Genomic DNA, 23,463 nt, shown 5'->3' with positions numbered 1-23,463 from the left:
TAATAAAAATTAAGCCTAAGAGCGACTTCAGCAATGCCTTTTACATAATCCAAAACAATATTCAAATGCTGGAGGCGTCTAGTCGTTCAACTGTACCGTAGTAAAGTTTGAAGTTTAATACATAGAGATGTTTGAACATTGAGTTCATTCTTTATTCTGTGACCAGTTTTGCTACTTAGGCATTAACCTTTAATAGTGTTAAATTAAATATACATGCCTAATGAATAATTATGAGATTGCCAGAATTTTCATTTACAATGTAATGCTTTGAAATTTTGTCTAAAGGTCTAGTTCCCATTCACTTGATAATGTGCATGTTATTTTTTATATGTCACTGAGTTCCTGGCTGAATCGAACGAGGGAAGCTATTTTTTATTCGAAGCAGACACAGTGGGTCCTGGCCTTTTAAAAGGAATGGACTAGAAAAGTTGTCGCCAGAAATTTTTGGGACGGAGAGGGCAGGATACTTGCTTAGCTCTTTAAAAATATAATTTGTACGGGCAGCTGTCTGGAAAGCCTCCATGCGCAAACGTTAATAGAATTTTATCCAAGTGCAGTGGTTCTTCTCAATCCTTCCCTGACCTCAGTGTCAAGTTCAGATGGGTGTTCTAGATGAAGAGGGCCCTTGGGCGGACTGTCTCTGTCCTTCAGGCCTTTTGACCCGCGTGGGACCACTGGGAGACAGAAGGGTGAAAAAGGCAGGTGTTGGAGGTGGGGAGGTAGGAAAGTACCCTGGAGAAGCGTGAAATGAAAGAAAAAAAAAAAAGGACAAAAAACACAGCACCTGGAATGTTCTGAGGAATTCTGCCTCTGGGTTACCACTACCCCCTACTTATAAGGACCCGTCTCCCCAGAATAGCTTTTGAAATCTAATTTAATGTAAATATTTTAATGCTGATTAAAATAATAATGCAGAGCCACAAATGAGAAAGTGACATAGTCATAAACTGTGTAGACACCCGGGATAAATGCCCCCCTCCGGCCCCAGGGGTCGCATGACAGCCAGTGCTGTGTTAAAGCCCCGCAAGCAGGTCCGCCACTGCACTGGACATTCCCCAGGGCCGGCGTCTTTGTAAACTCTGCGGAGACGCTGGCATCTCGCAGGGCTCCTGGCTCCTGGCGGACTGGCCGACTCAGGCATGGGACATCTCCCCTCGCTTCCAGGAACCGAGGGTGGTCTGAAAAATTAATGACTCTGGTATTTGAAAATCAAGTGCGCTCTTGAATATATGCCCTTGTTGATGCTCGGGGCCCGGTGTTTAGCATTCCTGCCGCAGAGACTAAATCTTCGCAGCCACCTCACAAGTGAGACTGGCGTCCATACCAGAAATATCTCCAGTAATCTCCTCTAAGCCCAGCGGACTGGGTTATTCCACGCGGACCGGCCGAGAATTCTAGGGGAGGCACTCGCCCGGTGCCCAGCAGGTGGACCAGAGACGCACCTTTCTGGCAGCGGAGGAGAGAATGAAGAGCATCAGCATCTCCCCACCGCGCGCTGAGTTAGCAATAGAGTCAAAAGGCCAAGAGTCAGTATTGCAAGTTCCGTTCTGCAGTCTGGAATTTGAGGGGAGAATCCAGTTTTGTGTAGGTCCGTCTGATCGCAGATCACACACCGAGTTGGCCCGCGGGACGTCATGCGACCCGTGCAGGTGCGGTTTCCCGCATCCGCACTGTGACCCGGGGAGTCTCGCCCCTGCAGCTGGGCGGCCCGCCACGGAGCCGGGAAACCCTGGCCAAGCCACTGTGCTCCCAGGAGCTTTAGTCCCACCTGTGAGACAGGAACACAACACGCCCTGGGATGGTGGGGAAGCTCCAGTGAGAAAACGTCCTTCAGGGTGTCCGTGACAGCAAGACACTGTCAGGGCATCAGTGGTACTTCCAGCCTCCCAAGCATTATAGGAGACTTGAGGCTTCTGATGCCTCCCCTTGCCTCTGCCACGTGTGTCCCCTTCCTGTCCATCAGCTCGAGGACCCAGAAATCCTCCGAGTGTTGCACCATGCCAGAGCTGTGGGCAGATCCCAGTGCACCCGTGGCCACTGCCACACCACAACCACAAACTGTGGCCCTGGAGGCTGGGGCTGCGTGCCCATCCTTTGTAGGCTGCAGAGAAGCATCCCTGGCCTGTCACCTGGGGCTCTGCAGGGGCCAGAGAAGCCTCGGGGGAGCCAGGGGAGGCTGACCTCCTGGGCCCTGCCATTGGCCTGCTCCGGGCCATGAACGTGGCTGGTCTGTGCCCGGAGTTGGGTGACGTGCATTGTCCTGTCCCGTAGATCCCGTGCCTGCCCTGGACCTCGGGCAGCAGCTCCAGCTCAAAGTGCAGCGTCTGCACGACATTGAAACAGAGAACCAGAAACTTCGGGAAACTCTGGAAGAGTACAACAAGGAATTTGCCGAAGTGAAAAATCAAGGTGGGTGCCAGACGGTTCTGTGCTTTACTTTCTCTTGTCTTCACCTTGTTTGTTGTTGCTGTTCCCCTCTGCCTCTAGCTGCCTCCCCACGCTCTCCGGACGAGCTCTAACTGGATTCCACGTCAGGAAGTCAGGGTGGGACCCAAATCAGATTCGTTAGAGAGAGATGATAAGAGTAATAACGCGAAGCCGTTTAGAAGCAAAACTTCTCCCGAGCACGGTGACGACACCTGCTCTTGCAGCCCCAGGACGGGCCTGCCCAGGAGTCTTTGCAGTTCTTCCTAGATCATCGTGGGATGGGGTCAGCCTTTCAGAAGGCTGATGGGCTGCCTGTGGGCGACACCTGTCAGAGAGCCAGCTCGTGATCACAGGGCCGGAGCCTGTAAGTCCTTTGATAATGGCCGCTGCTCCACATCCCCTAGTCCTTCCGAGTTGAATGAAAGAGAACTGGCCCGGCTGCCCAGCCGGCGACCCACCGAGGCCGGGAGGGCAGAGGTCGCCCAGCTCTTCCTGTCGGGGAAGAACAGAGGGGTCTCTGCGGCATCTTGAATCCAGATGTGGTCACCGTGTGCGGGAGCCTGCAGGCTTGCCTGTCGCGGGGACAGAGCGCAGCCCCATGTCGCAGCCGCTGCCAGTCGTTCTGCCAGCGCCACCTAAAACGTCACCCGTGTGTTCTGGTTTAGGCATGTGGGCGAGGAAGGAGCTGGGAGCCAGGGGCTGCTGGCCTTTTGGGTGACTTTGGGGGAGCAGCCCTTTCTCCAATCTGTTCCGTGCACTGGAGAACAATCACTTAGATCTTTAAAGTATCCTTGGCTTTGAGACCATTGGAGACAGGCTTCGAGAGGCGTCCTGAGGACCCCTTTTCCCCTGTATCGGGGGGAGTACACCTCACTCTGGCTCCACAGGGACCAGTAAGTCTTTGGGGTGCGTCGGGACAGCTTTGTCCTGCTTCACAGTGAGGCACTGGACACAGCGGGCTGGGATCTAGGTTAGAGAAGGGGCCGCCTTCCCCCCACACTCCAGGTGAGAGAGAACCCGGGAATGCACGCATCCGGCTTCCTAGCAGCACTGCTCAGGAGGAGGGGGCTGCCTTTCTCCCTCCCGTGACCTCTGACGTCTCATTTTGACAGACCCGCTAGTCCTGTTTTTTATGGATGGATTTTTTTGTTGTTGTTGGAGGAGGTGCAGGTGGGCCCTGGGTCCTGTATGGTCTCCCTCGGCGACCGGGCTCGCTTGGCTCCCCCAGGGCCAGCGGCCCCGCGAGAACCGTTACCGTATGGGATGTCCTCCCCAAAGGCCCCATCTGATGGGCTTTTTTCAGTGAGATACCCTAGTCCCCAGACTTCAGAACAAGGCTCCGGAGGCAGACAGACCTGTTTGAGACCCTCCAGGGCCACTTTTTAGCTCTGAGACCTTAAACAAGTGATTGAGGGACCTCACTTCGTGAAAATCCTCTCTTTCTTGGGTGGGAGGCCTCACATCGTAACCACTAAGGATTGCGGTGGGCTTTCTTGAGATGCTGGGGGGCTCTTTAGCGCACTTTTCCTGGCACTCAGTAAATATCAGAGGATCTTACTGCCCATGGCTGTTTTTTCTAGAAATTCTCACCGTTCCTTATTTATTAATATCTTTACAAAATGACGATTTCCGCTCCTTTCTTCCCAGTACATGATGGTTTTGACTTGGAAAGGTGGGGTGCACATGACATGTGTTTACGTCACAGCCGTAGTGTAGATGGATGCAAAGTTAGAGCAGAAGGGGCCTCTTTATCATGTGCTAGAACTTTCCCCGCCATTTAAAGCTGAGCACATTGGCGCCCAGGCACGCCTATAGAGCAGAGCACTGCGGTTCTCTCTGTGCGGCCAGTCTCCTCCCCCTTCACGGGCTCACAGGGAGGGGCTCCAGCTGGCACCCCCCGCCCGGGGAATGTCCCGGACCCAGGCCGGCCTGCAGGAGGAGGACCAGAGGCTCCAGGACGAGCCAGCCCCGGCTTAGTCTCGGCTGGCCAGCAAGCAGCCCGGGCGGGGTGGGGATGGCAAAGAGATGCCGTCAGACAGAGTGGGAGCCCCCCGGCTGGTGCCCCGGCCTCCCCTGGGGGGAGCATGGCTGTGTCACTCTGAGAAACCCCGCCGGAGTGAGCACTGAGGTCCACGGGCAACACAGATAATTCCCACCAGTTGTGAGAGGCAGAAATGCTCCACAGTGACACAGTCACATGGACCTGGACTTACAGAGCGTGCGTGTGTTTTCGGAGCTGACCTGTGGTGTCTACTTGGGTCCGCTCCTGCCCAGCTTTGTCCCTGTCACTGTGGCTCTACAGCCACGTGTGTGCTTAGCCATGAGGCTCACACAGTATTTCTTTCAGGCCCCAAACAGCCAGCCCCAAAGGCAGAAAGACCCCCTTTCTCCTTTCAGATGCCCTGACGGGGTCATTGGTTTTAATTTCCTCTCTCTGTCTCTCTGTCTCTCTAAGGAGAACCCAGAGGTTTCCACTGAATGAAAGTGGAAGGTTCTACGGAGAGCCCTTCAGGTTCCAATTCATGAAAAGGGCCCATTTCTTCTCTTCGTGGAAGAGCCTTTGGCTTTTCTCCCCTAAGCCATGCGGGTACTAACCGCCCGCGCATGGGCTCCGGCCTTGCCCCGCACGTCTGTGCAGCTGGGGCTGTAAAAGCCGCATGTGGGTCACAACCTGAAGGACCGAGGGCCCCGAAGCAAGTTCTGACTTGGGCGAAGACCTGGCAGCCAGTGTTGTCGCATGAGCCTGGAGCCCCGTTGTCACAAACGCCATCCGGGCCTCCCCCAGTCAGCCTGCCTAGGCTCCCCCATTCATTCGTGCCTTGGCCCTTTCTCGGCCTCGCCTTCTACGAGACGGATCACGCGCAGCAGGTGCAGCTCCCCGAGAGCTCTGCTCTGCTCGGAGCTGGGACCTCAGTGCCTGCCAGGGACGGTCCGGCACAGAGGGTGGGGTGGGGGTGTCTGTGGAGGGAGCAGGCGGAATAGGCCTGCCCTCGAGCCACCCACGGGTCTGAGTCAGGGCGCTGCCCTGTCCATTACGTCTGCTTTGGCGTTCCCATTGGGTTCATTAAAACAAGGGCTAGAAGTACGCATTCAGTGGTGGTGGGGCCCAGGCTTTCTGGGGCCAGCCCTGCCCCACGAGGGGCTCTGAGCACTGAGCCCCGCAGAGCTCCTCCGTCACCCAGCCCTCTGCCCACACCCCTGGCACTCACTCTCCCAGAGATCTGGCTCCTCCAGGAGTCCCCTGCTCCGCACACACAGCTCCCAGTTCCGGGGTGCGTCCCTTAGACGTGCACCGTGCCTGCTTAGCACACCACGTCCCCCACGGTACCCCGTCACTTGTGAACCCACAGGACCGCAGCATGGGGCCAGGCACGTCTCTAGACTCACCTGACTTTGGCCAGGACGCCTTCTTCCAGAACGCACACACGCTTATGAACTGTTATGAACTGTGAGAAAGTACTTAAACTGCACAAAAACACGATTCATCTTCCCTCAGTAGAGGACTAATTTAAAGCTTATCAATAAGATGATATTCTGTATGACCACTGATTCCCCCCCCACTTTTTTGTAAGTCGTATTGAAGAAACCGTAACTCTTCTTCCCAGCAAAATCCATTGATCCTCCGCAGCCTAAATGTTTAAAGTTCAATTTAACATTTAGAGAGTAAAAGGTCTCCGAAGGGACTCGTAACCATTGATTTTGTGTCAAGGTTGAGGAGCTAAAGTTTAGAACAGCGATCCTACCAGGTCGCAGAAGGCTTGTGTGTGTAGCCGCACAGAATCTGCGCCGCTCACTCCCATATGTTTCTGTTTCTGCAGAGGTTACGATAAAAGCACTTAAAGAAAAAATCCGAGAATATGAACAGACTCTGAAGAACCAAGCGGAGACTATAGCTCTCGAAAAGGAACAGAAGTTACAAAATGATTTTGCGGAAAAGGAGAGGTGAGTGTCTGGTGGGGTCTGCACGCACTGACACGATGTTCTTAGCCCTGAACTTGACTCTGCGAGGAGCCTTCGGAGCAAGCTCGGGAGACCAGCCCAGATGGCGAGCCACACTCCGCGCGGCTCTCGCCAAAATTTTGTTTGAAAAGTCAAGGTGTCCCTTACTCTGTCATCTGGGAGATTACCTTGAGGGCCGTGCTTTGTTACTTACCAGAGGGTGGAGTCAGGTAGTCAAGTGTGTCTGTCAAGGCCACGCGGGTCCAAGGCTTGAGCACAAAGCGTGTGCGCTTGGCGTGCACTGATGTGAGCTGAGATGACAGGGTGTGGCCTTGTGCCCTCTCTGGGGACGCCCTAGACGCACGCTGAAATCCTGCCACCTGCCGAAATGAATGCAGATATTTAACATCAGCCACAAATCTTGGGGTTTTTGTTTTTTGGGGGGCTTTTTTGGGTTTTTGGCCTCTTTTCTGTACCTCGCCACACTCCATATATCAAGCAGCCAATGTCAGTAAAATCTGTTGCAGATAGAGAAACAAGGCTTCAGATCCGGGACCTGCCCTGCTCTCCCGGCCGGCCTGGTCCGTCCCAGAGGTGGGACCAGAGCCCAGGTCAGCACTCCAGCCTCGGCCTCCCCCGTGGTCTCACGTAGCCTCCCAGAGTCCTCGCTGCAGGACCAAAGCAGGTCCTGTACAGTGTGGGAGAGCAGGGCTGGGTACTGCCCCCAGGGGAAAAGGGAGCCCCACAGGGTCAGGGCTCCTAGAACAGCACTTGACGCCCAGAGCAGTTTCTCACCATGTTACTGATACTACCTAGGGTGAGGGTTTGGGGAGGCAAGCCATCAGAATGCCGGCCAGAGAGGAATGTGTAGGTAGAGCCGGGCCATCGCCAGCTGGAACATGGCACAGCCATTAAAATAATAACAGTGTAGAATTTGAAGTAAGACCAGCGATATATCTAGCATGACACAGAGTGGAAAATGCAGGATAGACAATTACATACAGCGTGATTACCGCTACACAGAGCAAAGTCATGCATCTGAAAATGGTGAGAGTAAGTTCATCAGGGAATCTGATATTATTAAATTGGCTTTTCAAACTAGGTAAAAGAATTAATTATATTTAAAGATGCAAATACCAGACTGACCACTCGGGAGAGAAGATAAAGCTAGATGATGTTTTTTTTAATGTCATTCTTTACACCAAGAAATTGAAAGCAATCTAGGCTTTAAACATTAATAATTCAATTGTGTACATACCAGAAGAAAACTTGGGCAAGTATTCTGTTTTAAGTAATTTTGGAGTAGGTATTTCTTTCTGATCATAATTGAAAACTGATTATTTAAAAATAAATAACAATAAACATTGTAAAAGCATCAAAAAACTGAGAAGACGTTTTCCAACCACATAAGGGCCCTCACAGATTAGTAGGAAAAAACGAGAGCTATGAAGTGGACGCCGGAGATACGCAGACAGTTCTTATGAAGAGAAGCAAATGCTCAGCTTTACTCAGCAGGAAAATTCAGTTTAATTTTATCTAGTGTTGGCGCAGGAAAACAAACACTCACATACTGTTGGCAAGAGTTTAAATTAGTGAGTTTTTTTTGGTTACTGGGAAGTTTCTCAATATCTATCAGAACAACAATAATAAAAAAAAAAAATCACACGTACTCTTTGACCATTCTAACTCCTCTGCTAGAACTTCCTCCAGCAGATTCACTGTCACAATTACGCAACAATGTCTACATAATGATCACTGCAGAATTGTTTAGTAGGAAGAGGCAGTAAACAATCCAACAGTCCGCAGAGGCTGGTTACGTTAATAATTTAATAAGAATGAGGGGGAGCCACGTATGCTGGTGTAGAACATTTCCAAAGTAAGGAAGTAAGTGAAAAAGTGGGCAAGCCGCGTGTGCTGTGATCCCTTTCACACTGAAAGGGACAGGGAATGTCTATTACACTGTTGTATATTACGTGTGAGTTTATAGTATACTTGAGCCGGTGGGTTTTTGTTTTTTTTTTTTAACTCAGAACCTGTAATAGTTTTATAATTGGAATATGTGAAAACGTGAGCAATCCCTTCTCCATAAGGGATGGAAATTTGAGCAATTTTTTTAAACGATGTAATTTCTACTTTTTTGTATTCCCAGGTTTGTTAGTCTGAGAGCGTGTGTTTTCTTCATATGATGTAAAAATAATAAACTTATTTTTAGACATTTTCTGCAGATGAGGAGGAAGGAATGCTATTTATTGACCAGGGAATTCATCTGGAGATCAGGGGAAATGTAAATCCGGGGACGCTGGGTTCAAACACTGACAATCGCGCATTAGGTATTATGGTCACATTTACATTCCATTATAACAGACGTGGAGCAGCTGTCACATCTATTAGCACATCCTTTATCCCAACAAATTCCTTCATTGTGTCAGCAAAATGTAAATGTATCATTCTTCTTGGGGAACTTCGGAAAACAATGAGTGCGTGATGATGATTTTTATTTTTATTTTTTTAAATATCTGGCACGTGAAGAGCAAGTTACATTTAAGATGCCCGGCTGTGGCCATCAGCCTGCATCAGGTCCCGCGGGATGCACGCTCCACCTTGTGTCGCATGTGGGTACAGAGTCTGGGCGCTGAAGATTGGGGAGCAGCCACGTGACGCTCGTGGCGCCCCCAGCGGTAGCCCCATCATGCACCCAGGGCCATTGGCATGGATTGCCACAAAGACTGTTGGCCGCCGAGCTCCAAAGCACATAGGACGTTCACGTTGGGGAATAAGATGACCAAGTTGGCTTTATTCTCTTCCTTTCTAGAAAGCTGCAGGAGACGCAGATGTCTACCACCTCAAAGCTGGAGGAAGCGGAACACAAAGTTCAAAGTCTGCAGACAGGTGGGACGTTCTGCATCCTAGTCAAGTCCATTCGGGGAAGACGGAAGTGGGGGGCTTTGGGCTGTGCCCTTGTCCCCCGACTCCCCCTTCCACACCCCCATCCCTGTCCCAGGCCCCCTGGACGAGTGAAGGCGCCCACGCTCCTCAGACCCCTCCCCCCAGCCTCTCGACCTTGACCTCATTCTTACCCACCCTGAGTGGGTCACATCCAGGTGGGAGGGTCTGTTCCTTTCCCATCCCTTCCACACACCGCCCTTTCTTTCTGCTCTTTTTCCAACAAACACATCTAAATCGCCCAACTGTCAAGGACCGATGTCTCATTTGGAACCAAGAGGGGGAAAAACAAAACAAAAAAAAACAACACTTCCTCCCGTCTTAAGCACAGTACTAGTAGAACTTTAAAATTTAAGATGCCCGAAAAGGTTGTTCTGGAGTTTTTATCGTTTCTTTATGCTTTTTTTTTCTTCTCCTCCTTTCTCTTTCTCTTTCTCTTTCTCTTTCTCTTTCTCTTTCTCTTTCTTTTCTTCCCCTGAAAGGGAAACTGCGTCATATACTTAATTTGAACGTGGGGGGGAAAACATCAGAAGACCTCATAATCCGAGGGAGTACCTCATGCCAGAGTGTGAGAACATAACCACAGCACATTTCCAGACACGTGAATGAGACCCCCCAAGATCTCAAGACACCTTAAAAACTCACTAGGAAATCCATACAAAGAGATAAACGGTCCAGTAGAACGAGGGGCCAGAGATGCAAACAGGTGGTCTGAGGGGGGACACGCACGTGGCCAGTACATGCATGAAAAAATATTAACAATTCTTAACAGGCAAGAGGATGCTCATTAAATCAGGGGAAAGATTGTTTTGCCTGTCATACTGTCAGAAGAATTTTCTTTAATTGATAATATGCAGTGTTGGTGAGAGTATAAGAAAATAGTCACACTCCTGGTATTGCTGGGAACGTAAGTTGCCTCCTGGGGAGCCAGCCCGCTGGCTTTTGTCTTTCCAGCATGTCTCGGCTCCTTACCCCAGGACCTTGGCTCCTGAGGGTCCTCAGGTGCCCAGCATTTGGCCGGCTTCGTGCAAGAGCTTGCTGTTACTGCCTGTGTCCCGATACGGAGAGCTTTCCATGCAGTTCTGCTCAAGGAAAAGAGCAAGTCTCAGAAAGTATTTGGATCATCCTATCTGTGCAGGGTCGGGAGGGGAAGAAAAAAAAATATATATATATGTAACTGTGTATGAGAGCATTTTTTAAATAATAAAATATATGTAAAAGCAGGGAATCTACACACTGAACCAATAACAGGAATTACCTCCGAGGAGGGGCGTGGCTAAGAGGAGGCGGAAGGGAAGGGGATTTGGGCCCCTTCTGTGCACTTCCGTTATCCTGGACCCCTCGGATGCGTATACACTGCTTGTGTCCTTTGTCTTTCTTTCTTTTTCTTTGGCGGGGGGAGGGGCAGAGGAAGAGAGAGAGACTCTTGAACAGGCTCCGCGCTCAGTGCAGAGCCCAGCGCAGGGCTCGATCTCGTGACCCCGAGATCGTGACCTAAGCCGAAACCGAGTCAGAGGCTTAACCAACTGAGCCACCCAGGCGCCCCTACTTTACCTTTTCTGATTTAATTCGAACGACTGGTGTCTTATATTAAGGTTTTATGTCCTCTGCCTTTCAGCCCTGGAAAAAACTCGAACAGAATTATTCGACCTGAAAACCAAATACGATGAAGAAATTACTGCCAAGTAAGTCTCTGCCTGGCTTCCACCGTCTGCATGCTTTCGGTCAGGTGTCCCCAGCTTTGTTAATCCATGGAAGACACCCCGCCACCCCACTTTGCCCTCCTGTCTGTTGGCTTTCACAAAACGGTATGGGATTTAGGAGGCGCTCAGCCTCAGGGCTACCGTGGGGACAACAGCAGCACCACCATGAGCTGCTCGCGTCAATCTGATGACCGTGGTGTGACAGTAAGCTCTGGAGATCGTCGAACACTGGAACTTGTGTCCTTAATTATTAGGAAGCCTCATCAGCATGTGCTTTTTTTCTAAGAAAGTTTGGGAACAGGGCATCTTACAGAAGAGGGGACACATGGGACCCTTGGGGGAGCTGGGTCTGTGCAGATGACGTCCCCTTTTCCCTGTGTCTGCGACCTTGGCTCCCACACAGATGTATTTACTCGCGCGTCACACTGGGCATCCATGTACAGACACATCCATGTACGGACACACAGGGCCTGCATCTGTTGGGGGTGGGCGTGTGTCACACGAGGCTCTTGCCAGAAGGAAATCCGTGATCTGGGGCAGCACGGGCACACTCCACCCACGTGCAGAACACCAGAAAAGAAGGAACAGTAGTGACAGAAATCAAGAGAGATGACAAAGCAGCAGCAGTTGTCCCTCCCCAGTCTCCCCTGTCAAAGTCCAGACAGGAAGGGCCACCAGACAAGAAGTTGAGCCACCTCCTGTCCTGGGAGCCTCCCCCAGTGTCCCCCAGAAGCCCATGCCCCCCAGGCTGCCTGTGCCAGTAAGAAGGGTGCCCCGCTGTGCTCCTGCTGTGCCTGTGCGGGCATCACTGCCCGGGGCGGGTGGGGGGGCGTTGGTATCTGGCCCCCTATTCTGCCAGCCTGGCACCCTTATTTTTCTATTATTTCTTCCTGGATTTTATTCTACTAAGAATAGTCATTGTCTTTCTTGGTAAATTCCTTCTTTTTTTCCCCCCGACAAGGTTTATTATTTTGTTTTTGTAACCCACATTTCTTTCTAGAAGACATAGATACGTCTTGCATTTCTATAATTAACCAAAGCTTGCTCTGTTGCTCACTTCAAAAGTTGTGCAGCCCGTCTCTGAGCCCCTCTAAGCCAGTGTTTCTCAAACTGGGTGTCAGGGACAAAGTCAGTGTAGTGAGCGGCACCCGGCGGGTTGAGCAATAAAAAAGAATGGAAAACAGAAAAACAGAGCGGAGTAGACAGTATCCCGGCTCCCGGCACAGGGTAAAGTCGAGTATTGTTTTGTGACACTTTCGTGTTCATTGTGTGTAGAAATCTAAAAACACAAAAGTACGGTTATTGGGTTGCCGTGTAAAATGCAGTTCTTTCGGGGGGGTCTCAATCAGAAATTACTTTGAAAGCCGCTACTCTGAGAATGTTTTAAGAGGCTCAGCTTCCAGAAGCTGGTGCCTCCTGCCCTGTCCTCCCGGGGCGTGCCGGAGAGGAGGTGCCGTTAGCCGCAGACATGCACCTGCTTAGGGAAGAGAAGCAGCCTGGAGACATCCGGCCTCTACCGAAGCCATTCAGAAATGACAGCAAATAATGCTACTTGTCACTTGAGTGCTAAGTACTGGTCCCTGGGTTAGACTCATCCTTTCTTTATTGGGCTTCTAGAGAAGCCACAGAGAAAATTTGTGTCCATTGAATGGTTTGTCTTAGGCGTTGGGGAAGCGACTTAGCCCAAAAGAGCCATGTAGAAAGGGCTGACACGCTCCCCGCCCCCAGGTTTCCATCCGCGCTGGGTGGGGAATCTGGCGGCTGGGGAGCTGCCGGGAGACAGCCCAGGGGGTCAGGGTCTCTCCTCCTCTGTCCCCACCCTCTCTGACCTCGCTAGAGGCCAGGCTGACGCTGGGGGAGGACAGCACGGCCACCGGTCAGGGCCCTGCTCCCAGGTGACCGCCTCTTAAGATGATAGAGATAATTTTCAGTCTTGAGTGTTTTTCTAGTTACGGATTATAGACACACTGACTCCTGGGCTGGACAGAGAAGCCAGCTCTGTCCTGTTACAGGTAAGAATTAAATCTTGGGTCCCCTGAACCAGCAAGGTCACCAGGGGGGCCCCAGAGGCCCCAGACCTCCCCTCAACTCCTACAACTCTACTGGCATCTGATGGGCAGTGGCGGTCACTGGTGTGGGCTCAGTGAGAAATATTTCCAGATTGTTTCTCATCATTTCAGTGTGTCCTAAGGCCAAAAAGATTTTTCCCCCAAAAATCCAATGAAATGAAAACCCCTGGGTGACTTGCTTATGTTCGCTAAACTCCAGTAAGTGGAAATAGAAGCAGAATGTATGAGAGTTGCTTATTCTAACAGAATGTTCTGCTTCGGGACCGGCTATTGTCACAGACTGCTTTCCAGGGCCATGGGCGCTCGGGGCGCGTCACCTTCCAGGATCAGAGCCGGGAGTTGCTTGCCCTCCCCCTAGAGGAGCAGGGAGGCAGGGGTGCGGCGCGCCTGCGTGTGCTTGGCAAGAACAAGCCTAACTCAGGAGGGTCACGACTCAGAACAGAGCCACTGCTCAGCACAGCCGACATTCCTAGAGGGCCCCCTCTGAGCCTGGCCCTGTGCTCGGTCCTGAAAATCCCAAGGTAGAAGCTTCGGGGAGACAAGCCGTTGGAATCCAGTGTGATCACTGCTGTGGTAGGGGGGCCGTCAGCTGGCACAGCGTGTGTGCTGCCAGGGTGTCCCCAAGACTGCGCACTCCAGCGAGGGGCTGGCAGCAGGGATGCCACAGAGGGAATGTGGCAGCTTGAGCCAGGACTGGCCGGGATGTACCACACTGAGGCTTGCGAGGACCTGTGGCCTTTGGGGCGAAGAGTGACCCCTGCCCTTACCCTCCGCGCTTCCCACTGCTAGAACTCCCATGGCCGAACTCAGCAGCAGCCAGTGGGCAGCCTCTAGGGGAGGCTCAGCCAGCTGGAGCAAAAGGAAAGGGTAATCAGAGAAGCCTTCCTGAAGGAGGTGACATGTGGTTTGTGGTTGAAAGATGAGTTCGGGTGAGGGGCTGCTCGAGGCAAAGGAGTGCGGGTGTGCGAGAACACGGGGCCGCCGGGCTCACCCGCCAGACGTGCCAGACATGGGGATGGGGCAGGGCGGATGCCGAGTGTGTTGGGAGCGGGGGAAGGACAGTGGACTCAGGCCCGCATAGGGGTTGGGCATTTCCCAAGTTGGAAGTGGACTGACTGCTAACAAAAGGCAGCCTAGGGCCAAACTTACTGTACATGCTTCCCAGAGTAAGTAATCCACAAAAAATGTGGAGAATGGACTGAGTCAGTCCTCACGACTCTGTTGTAGCTTTGCGGGGAGTCCATCGGCCTGGGAGAGCGCCTGTGTGTGGAGCCTCCCACCTCGCATCCCTCGCCCCCTTTATTTTATGGGGAAGGTTTGTCGCTCCGCCATCCGCCTCGGGCCCACCGTACGTGTCTCCTAGTAGCCTAGACGTCTTCTCGTGAATACGTACGAGGAGAAGCCCACCGGGGGCAAACCTTCGCACAAATGGTCTTAAAACATTTCTAAACCATTTCTTTGCTCTCTCTCCGAGAGTAGGGAATTCTTAAATCACAAAAGGGGGATGGGGTGGCAGGGTCCAGCATTGGTTTCGGAGAAGGCTTCCCTGCTCACAGGGCGGGGGTCCGGGCCTCTCCCGTGGCCGTGGGGGCACTCGCTGACCACCACGCCCACTTTCCTCACCCAACGGCGGACACGCACAGCGGCCTGGTGCAGAGTCGGGGAGGGGGTGCGGGCGGCCCTTAGCATGGCCAATAGTGACCGTTCCGTCTTCCGTGATCAGCAGAGTGGGGCCTGGTATGTGCTTCTGATCAGCAGACCTTGGGGAAGGTGGGCTCCCCAGGGGCTTCCAAGAGCCCATGTTGCCCTCGCCTCTCTGTCGCTGGGAGATGTCCCCCGCACTTGGGAAAGCAGCCCCGCAGGTCGAAGGCCCCGAGGCCGGTCTAAGAGCCCGGTTTATTGTGAGCAGTCACCACCCCGCGTCAGCTGGGACAGCGCGGGCCGACTTGCAGCGGGGAAGTTTTCCACGCGGAGGCTTGAAGCAAAATGTAATTAGCCTTTATGTGCAGAACAAGGACCCATTGATGAATACAGCTGGTCTTTGTTTTGTCCCGTCATTGAGAGTGGGAGGTAAAAGTGTTCTTCTTCATGTTTATTAATGCAAGATTCCTTAGACAAGTGGCAAGCACAGTTTAATATTTGTTGGAACATAGGGGGGTTTGCCAAAACAGTTGTGTAAGAGGATTGCAGGGTTGCAGAGTATAACCGTTTCTGGGTTAAATAAATGAATTATGTCTCTGCTTCCCCCCCCACACACCCTTTTCCTTTCTTTTTTCTTTTCTTCTTTTTTTTTTTTTTTTTTTTTTTTTTTTTCTTTTGCCCCGAGAGGGGCACCCTGGGTCCCGATCTTCCCACTTGCATTAGCAGATGGAAAGTTAGCAACCCGATTGACTTCAACCTGCACAGGTCAGCCAAGCAGAGGGGTGTGGATTTTAGTAAGTAAACAGGTCCTTGGATGCCCGTGGAGGTGGACAGCTGCTTCGGGGCACGTGGCACCTGGCCCCGGAGAGAGCCTGGCCCTCACCTTCCACAGCCAGCCGCCTGGGTTCGTGGCTGGTCAGCACCGCACCCTGCAGGAGGGGAGCGTTGTCTCCCCGACTAGCATCCTGGGCCGAAGTGCAGGAATTTCTCCTCCCGTCCACGGTCCCCTCTTTGCTGGGTCCCCGGAATCCTGGCACAGAAAGAGCTTCCGTTACAACACATACAGTCCGCTCACTGCGTTCCTCTCGATTGTGGCCTGTGTGTCTGAGCCTCCCGTGGAAGAAAATACCGAATTGTACTGAAATGCTCTGTGTTTTACAGCTAATGTGAGTCTTAGGAGAATTTGCACCTCCCGAGCCTTTCCTGCCAGAAGAATTCATATTTCTTAAGGTTGTTCATGTTCTAGTCCTTTCCTCTGTACTTCTGAGAAAGCCCTGCATTGTATACACGCCGACTTCCATCGTGTGTTACAAAAAGGGACATTTGTGAACAACTTCGCTCGGGTTAATTTTAGAGTATTTTCTTTCGAGCACGTAGGGAACCAGTGCCTTCTCACAGGACACCGTGCACTCTGAGAAGTGAGCCTGGCTTAGGGCTCTGTGGGAATTGCCTGGGCAGGGGGCCTGTATGTGCCCCACGTCGTTGAGGGCAGAAATGCCCAGCAGTGGGGCGCGTGGGCCCCGAGAGGCGCTCTGACAAGGGGAGGGGACCGGCAGCTGGAGACCCGATGCGCAGGTGGGGCTACGTGCAGACCACCTGCTGGAGACTGGCGGTGGGGTGGACACCCTCCGCGAGCGCGGGTCACTGGGGACTAGTCCCCGGAGGTTTCTGGCCTGGCCCCGAAATCCAGCGCCCTGCACACCCTGAGGTGGTGACGCGTGACCGCCTTGAAGAGAGCGGTGTCACCTGTGGGAGGGCCAGCCAGGCCAGAGGTCGCCGTGGAGCCCCTCAAGCCTTCGCTCTCCCTCCGGCCCCCTCCTGTCAGCCCTGGCAGACTGGTTGCTCCTCTATTTATTTATTTTGACACCTCCCCGTGAAGGACTTGTGGAAGGGGGCCCGGTAGAGCGCAGGCGGCGGAGCCCGAGAACCGCACAGCTGTTCTGACGATCCCGCTGGACGCCTGCGCATCGCCGTTGAACTTGACAACACCGGCGCTGGTCTCCTGAAATGGAGTCTCTCGGCTGTACCTTTAAGAGCGGAACATTTTCTGTTTCCTGTCTTTTTGATGAGTCATCAATTTCCAGTATGAGTTGCTGTAATTATCCTGGTTAGATTAATTTCCCTAAAAATAGAGAGACAGCCACTTTGATGGTTTCAAGGGGCTGGGCTTGAATAAAGAACCTGCTGTCCCTTCAACCTAGAGGCGGTCAGATGACGCTTGCGGGGAACAGCTAAGGACTTTGAGGGGAGAAGAGGGGGCTTTCCCCGCTCTGTGGCTTTAGCTCCCAAAGAGCGTGACATGCATTTTGTAGAATCCTAGGATTCTCCATCCCTGTATCAGCATTTCACCTCACACCTAAAATCCGACGCCTGGGTGAGGCCCAGAGGGCTCTCCTCGGCCTCTCCAGCAACAGCAGCGTCTCTAAGCAGCACAGCCCAGAGCCAGGCTCTTCCCAGCCCAGGGCACTGTGTGGGAAGAAGGGGATTGTTTCGTCTTTCCAAGTCCACGTCGAATTTCCTCTGAGTGCCGAGGATCCTTCACCCGTCCCGTGGACTCCAGATGTGTCTGGACGTTTACCCAGCATTGGCAGGAGACCGGGGTCTCTACGCCTCCCCCCTTTCAGCCACGCTCACTAGAAGCCTGTGTTAAAATGTCAGGCCCGGTGTCAAGTGCGGGGACTGCAGAATGAAGGGGGCGGGGACGTTCCCGATGCCATCTGCGCACGGGCTCGCGTGCCCCGCTCCGAATGCTGAAACACCCACGTACCCATGTGCCTACGCGATGCTGGGCGGGGTGTGTGTACAAACGAGCTTGTGGGTAGAGAGAGAGTAACCCCGCTCCTCCGGCATCCTTGAAGAGCGTATTAGAGAGAAAAGCATTAGTCCTTGACTGTCGCCGGGGCTTGGCATGCTTTTATAAAAATGTCGTGTTTATAGAGACCCTTGAGGTTTCCCTCATTTTGGGATCAAGGTAAAGCTTGGGAACTTCACAGTCTGCAGCTCAAGGAAACGGAGAAGGAGACTGATGGCGAGCACAGCCGTCCCAGTGCCTCTAGAGACCTGTCGGACGGACGTCGTGACCTGTGCCTGCCTACGTCCAGGACGTACTGCGAGTGTTCCTGCCACCCGCTCGGTGGTGACAGACACCAGCGGAACTGCCTCCGGAGAGGGCTTGTCCTGTCCGTACACCGTGTGCACGTCCCCACGCTCGTGGGTGACCTCGTCAGTCAGCGTGAGCCTTCGCCTTGACGACAGCCGGGTGGGGTCTCTGTAGCGTGCGGCCTGGACCCTGACCGGTGACATTGTTTACTCCCTGGGAGACTCCCAAAGGAAGCTGATGACCTCTAAGAGGAAAGCAGGAGCCATCTGAACCTTTGAAGTGCTTTAGGCAGGAAGGCTTGTGGAGGCCCTGCCTGGAACTGCGCACTGCCTCGGGCCCTCCCCTGGGAATTCCTCCAAAAGCCATGCGTTTCTGCCTCTGCACAGGAGTCCCTGGCTACTGCTGAGGCCCAGGACCGCACCGGTCACCAGGAGGCGGCCCATCTCCTCCCGTGCTTCCCAGGTGGCTGAGGGGAATGTGACAGGAGGTGCACCGACCGGCCCAGGGCCCTTTGGAAGGGAGGCAGGAGGGCTGGCGCGACTGACCTTCCCGCGGCACACCCCCCGATCAGTGAAGAGAGTCCCCTTTGTGGGATACTTAGTATTTTTCATTACAGGAGTCCTCCGTGTGTGTTACACCAAATGTAGAAAATTCTAAACAGTTTTAGAAAACAGGTCATCGCTCGTTACCGCACAGAGAGAACCGTCAGTAACATCCTGGCCCAGTCCCTCCAGTGTTTTTTCTAGACAGTGCTTTGTTGCTGTTGTGTCGTATAGATTGCGTCAGATTTCATTTCTAGGCTGCTGGTGTGGCTGGTTTGCTTGTTGTTGTTGTCTTACTTGAGGTGTAACTGTTTCTTTGCTGTCGGTAACTTCCCTTCGGAAACCGGATGGGTGTTGTCCAGCGCTCCATCAGATAGGTGTGCTGTGGGGTCAGTTACTCCTCGGTTGCCCTCTTGTAGAGCCCGGCTCTACACTGCTGTCATTACCTCACAGGTGAAAACTAGAAAACTCCTTTCGTGCCGTCTTTTCATGCCACTGTCCCACTAGTGGCTGCGGGGTTTTCAAGTGGCTTCCCTGTAGCGTCATCATACTGGGAGAGCCTGGACCCCAGAATGCTCCAAGGGCCCCAGCATCCCTCGCCTCACTACCAGACTGCTGTTTTGTGACGGTGATAGACATCACAGCCTCCTCTGGTTGGGGGACGGTGGAAGGCACTAGGCCTAGAGTCAGGAAATCCTGGGTCGGGCCCCAACTCTGTCACAGGTGGGTCCTGACGAAGTCCCCTCCCTCACAGTAGCCGTGTCCTCGTTAGTAGAACGATGGGACCGGGCTGCACGGCTGTGGGCAGCATCGAAGAGCCCGCCCCCTTCTTGGGCTCTGAGCGTTACCCCACAGCTGCTTCCCAGAAGCTGAATCTCCGATCTTGTCCGCCAGCAGGACCTGCACAGCCTCTCTGTAGATTGGCCTGCAGGGAAGCCACCGACCCAGACGCGGGGGACAGTGGGAGCATAAGGGGGAGAGCCCCGCTCTCAGGGTCACCATGAGGCTTGACTGCTGACCCAGTGAGACGAGTAACCGTGGGCAGGGCACCCAGTTTCTGTCCTCAGGACGTGGTGTCCTCAACAGCGAGGTGGAGGAATGCCCCAAGCGGACCCTCAGCGAGTGGGCCCCAGCCACCCCTCATCCTCTCCCGTGGTGACCTTGGGAAAATCAGGATGTCTATGCCACCAGGCCTCTTTGTCCACGTCGGCACGCTGCAGCTGGGGGAGTCCTCGTCCTGAGGGCTCGGAATTAGAAATCCTGACCACTTACCACTTGGGTGCTGCTGGGCGGGAAGCAGAAAGCTCCAAGTGCCTAGCGTTGTACACCTGTTAATGCCCTAACCTCTGGAGGGTCACATCGAGGCGACTCTCAGACTCCAGGAGAGGCCTCACCCCGTGTGGCTTGGAGAATTTGGGGCTCTCTGGACTGTTGTAAAACACATTAAGAGAGCTGCCAAACATCTGGGCACCAGCAAAGATGTCTGCGGCTCTTATTCTGGGATAGCGTTTAAAAAAAAAAAAAACTTTTTGGAACCAGCCTTAAGAATGAAAAGTTTCCTCCAGGAAAGCGAGAGCGAGCTAGATAATTGAACTCATTGATTTCCTTCACGGCTTGTTTGGCCTTTCATTCCCTTCCTGAGGTGCTGTTTGTTGAGGAATGTCTCCAGTTGCCAGAAAGACAGTGGGGTGTCTCATATTTCCCCGCCCGCTCCCCCTTCAGCCAGAGCCGAGTTCCGAGGCGAGCCTGTGATATGAATTTTTAATGCAGAACTTTATAGCCTCACTCTGGCAGCCCGGCTGCATTGCTCTCCTGAGCTTTCAGATTTAATACCCTGATGAACAAGCGAAGACTCGGGACATCGGCACCAGGGGGGCTTAACCCCCCGATGACCACACGTGCACCCTCTCGTTTCCCTAAAGGTAAACCTAAAGGAGTCGGGAGGAAAAAAAGAAATTTTTTCAGTCCTGCAATGTTTGGGATGTTCTCAGCATAGCCTGGAGCACCAAAGCAGCATAGTCTCAAAATTTTATTGGACGGCATACATACATTTGTACCTTTTCATTTATCTTTTCCAAGACGGCCTGTTCCCACGCGAACGTGCTTCTGCACCTTCTTCTAGCCAGAAGATGGCTGTACAGTTTTCAGGATTTACCCAACAAAAAGGCCACCAGATGCTCCCATGTTTTTCGTGGGAAACTCAAGCATAATTAGAAATCTAGAAGTTGTCATCAGTCACGAAGAATCAACCACTTACATCAAGTGGTCAATTCTGTGTGTAGGCCTATGGTTGATTGTCTTTTTTATTTTCTCTTTCTCTCTCTCTTTCCCTGCTGGTAGCTCTGTATATTAGTGAAGGCTTTTAAATTAAGGGGGAAAAAATTGAGAAGAAGCTGTCTATAAAAACTGCGTGAGTTTAAGTAAGTCAGAAGGATGGCGCTTCTCATAAGTGGCACCAGAATAATTGGCCGTGGGGAAGATAAGAGAGAGCTGAGCCCCAGCAGCACCAAGTCTCAATGTTTAAAATCCTTTAAATGTAAAAAATGAAAGCATGAAAACACGAGGAGAAATTTTCGGGGGCTCCTTCTTTGATGTGAGGGTGGGGAAGATCTCTAGAAGCATGAGGCCCACGGTGGGAAGCTCTGTATTTTCAGCTCCGCCTCCTTTCTAGACAGTTCTGCCGTGGGCGTCGCAAACTCAAGCGAACTCACCATCCTCCGTGACTCCCCTCTTCCCCACGGACTGTTCCCTCGCATGTCCTCCCCACCCCAGGCAAGCACGGTCTGCCTTTATTCCAGAGAACGGAGGGTTCTTCCCGACTCTCACCTCCTGCTGCCCTAATCCGTATTAATTCCACCTCCTCGAGACCTTCCGTATCCCTCACTTCTTACTGTAATAATTTGGCTCTTTTCATCTCTCGGCCCCGAAATTCACTGTCTTCCCGGCGGATCTCCCTGCCGCCAGTTTCTTCCCTGGACTAATCCATCCTCCAAGTGTCTGTCTGCCCAAAGTGTCTTCCCGAAATATAAATCTGATCCTGTTAAAATCCTTCCTCCTTAAAGTCTCTCCGTGGCTCTGTCTTGCTTCCACTGAAAAATCCTCACAGTCCCAACCCTGAGCCGCTTCATGAGCGCGTCCCCCCCCCCCAAATACTTCACAGCCTCATTTCACACCAGCTCCAGCTCCCCACCTGCCTTCGGGGGGTCGCGGGCCCTTCCCAGGCTCACCAGGCTCCGACATCCCCGCTCAGAGTTCCCAGCTTCCTTCCGCAGCAGCTCCCGCCTCTCCGGCCCGTGCCTGTGCCCGCGCGGACACGTGAGCGGAGGCTCTGGTCCCTCTCTTTCCACAGAGGGAATGCGGGGTGGGGCGGGGATCATGAATCTGGATCCAGAAAACATACATCTTTATTTTCTACTGACATCTGACTGTGCAGTAGCTTTTCCTTCCCTTGCACGTGAAGTCACCAGACCGGAATAAGAATCTTGAGGCTCGGTTGCAAGTGGATCTTGCATCACGTTAAAATGGTTGTAAATACCCTCAGATTCGTTATTCCTTGCACGGATAACAAAGAATGTTTGTTACTACATCATAAATTTGGGTGTTTTTGGTTTTTTTTTTTTTTTAGGTACCGTAATAACCGCACATCAGAATGATTATTTCCCATAGTAAACTTGGATATTGAAAACCTTTTTCTAGAAAGAGGTCCATACTCTCTGCCAGACTGTGGACCACGGCTCAGGGAAGGTTCAGCATCCATCACAGACCAGCAGCGTCTCGAGGGCCCCAACTAGACCCTCCCCCTTTTTTACCCCACGACTTCGCATAGTGCTGTCCCCCACTACGGGGGGTTTTAGTGATAGTCCGTGCGGCTGTCACGAAACCCCCCTCTTCCAGGTGTGAAACAGTTGGGCCTAAGGCAGGGGTGAGTAGCGTCCCAATTCCACAGATGCAGCAGTGCCAGCTGTGTGGATGGACCCTTCCTCTGGGGATGGAGGATGCTTGTTTGCCCCTCAGGGTCTGCCCCCCACATGCCTAGACCCCCGTGGGAAGAAGCAACGCGGGGATTCAGGCTGTCGGAGGGGCCAAGCCTGTAACGGTCCGCAGCATATGCTGTCGGCCTAACATGGGGCGCGAAGCTCCGTCACCATAAAAGAACGAGCATCAGGAAATCTGCAGCTCATTTTCCTAACGAGGGGAAGGGGTGAAAGCATTTTCTGTCTAAGCTAAGGGACATTTCTCCTTCCACAAAAAGGGAGGCAGTGCCCTTTCCCCCGTGCCAGGGTTATTTTGAAGCTTCGTCTGTTCAGTCATTATCTGCTGAGTGCATCCTGGGTGCTGGGCTCGGGCTCAGGCATGGGCCTCAGGACTCCCGTCTTTGTACTTGATCGTCCTGACCCTGGGAGGTTCACTTTAAATCCCATCTGTATTCTGATGGCTCCCACACTGATGTTTCTGGCCCCGACCCGCCCGTAACGAATATCACAAGCTTCACGGCAAAACCAAACTTTCCCACTTTCCTCTCCTCCTTCTGACTCTCTCTCGGCTGATCGCTCTCTCCTTACAATCCGGGTCCCTTTGCCACTGTGTCCCCAGTGCCCAGAACAGCGCCCACTCAGCGCTCACAGATGTTCTTGGTCCCTGCTCTAGAGGCCACCACTGAGCAGAGAGCAGATGGCCAGGTGATGAACGTGTAGGTAGAGTCAGGTGTCATGTGCTACCAAGAAAATTAAAGCAAGGGAAGGAACGGGCAAGGCGGGGAGAGAGCCTCCCTGGCTGCCACGGATGGTCGGGGACAGCAGGGTGCCTCGGTCGCAAATGAAAGGCAAAAGCCCGGAGCACGGGCTCCACCCACAGGCGCTGACTCTGCCGTGGACACTTACTCGGAGATTACTTACCTGGGGTGGGGGTCCGGCGACCACCCTTCAGAAAACTGATCTAGGCGCTGTGGTTTCATTTGGCTGATACTTGGTTTGAAGACAGAATTGCCCAAATAAGGACAAGGGACAGGACTCCGATGGCCCTTCTGGAGCACCTCGTCTGCGTCCAGTGCTCGAGCGCATGCATACCTCCACGGGGCCGCGTTGTGTCAGACTTGGTGT

General features: G+C 52.8%; 1 protein-coding gene across 7 annotated transcripts in view; it reads left to right on the top strand.

Moving 5' to 3' along the window:
• Positions 1 to 23,463, top strand: part of CUX1 (cut like homeobox 1) — a 352,615-nt gene that overhangs the window by 206,973 nt on the left and 122,179 nt on the right. For all 7 annotated transcript variants that reach the window (XM_045075003.1, XM_045075002.1, XM_004761600.3 and 4 more), the window contains exons 5-8: positions 2,272 to 2,409; positions 6,246 to 6,369; positions 9,179 to 9,255; positions 10,928 to 10,994. In XM_045075003.1, coding sequence (XP_044930938.1) covers positions 2,272 to 2,409; positions 6,246 to 6,369; positions 9,179 to 9,255; positions 10,928 to 10,994 — 406 coding nt within the window. The remainder of the gene's footprint in view (positions 1 to 2,271; positions 2,410 to 6,245; positions 6,370 to 9,178; positions 9,256 to 10,927; positions 10,995 to 23,463) is intronic.

This window comes from Mustela putorius, unplaced genomic scaffold (genome assembly GCF_011764305.1).
Source record: "Mustela putorius furo isolate JIRA1106 unplaced genomic scaffold, ASM1176430v1.1 tig00000139_pilon_pilon_pilon, whole genome shotgun sequence".
In the NCBI taxonomy this organism is placed as follows: domain Eukaryota; kingdom Metazoa; phylum Chordata; class Mammalia; order Carnivora; family Mustelidae; genus Mustela; species Mustela putorius.
This window is presented reverse-complemented; position numbering and strand designations above follow the sequence as displayed.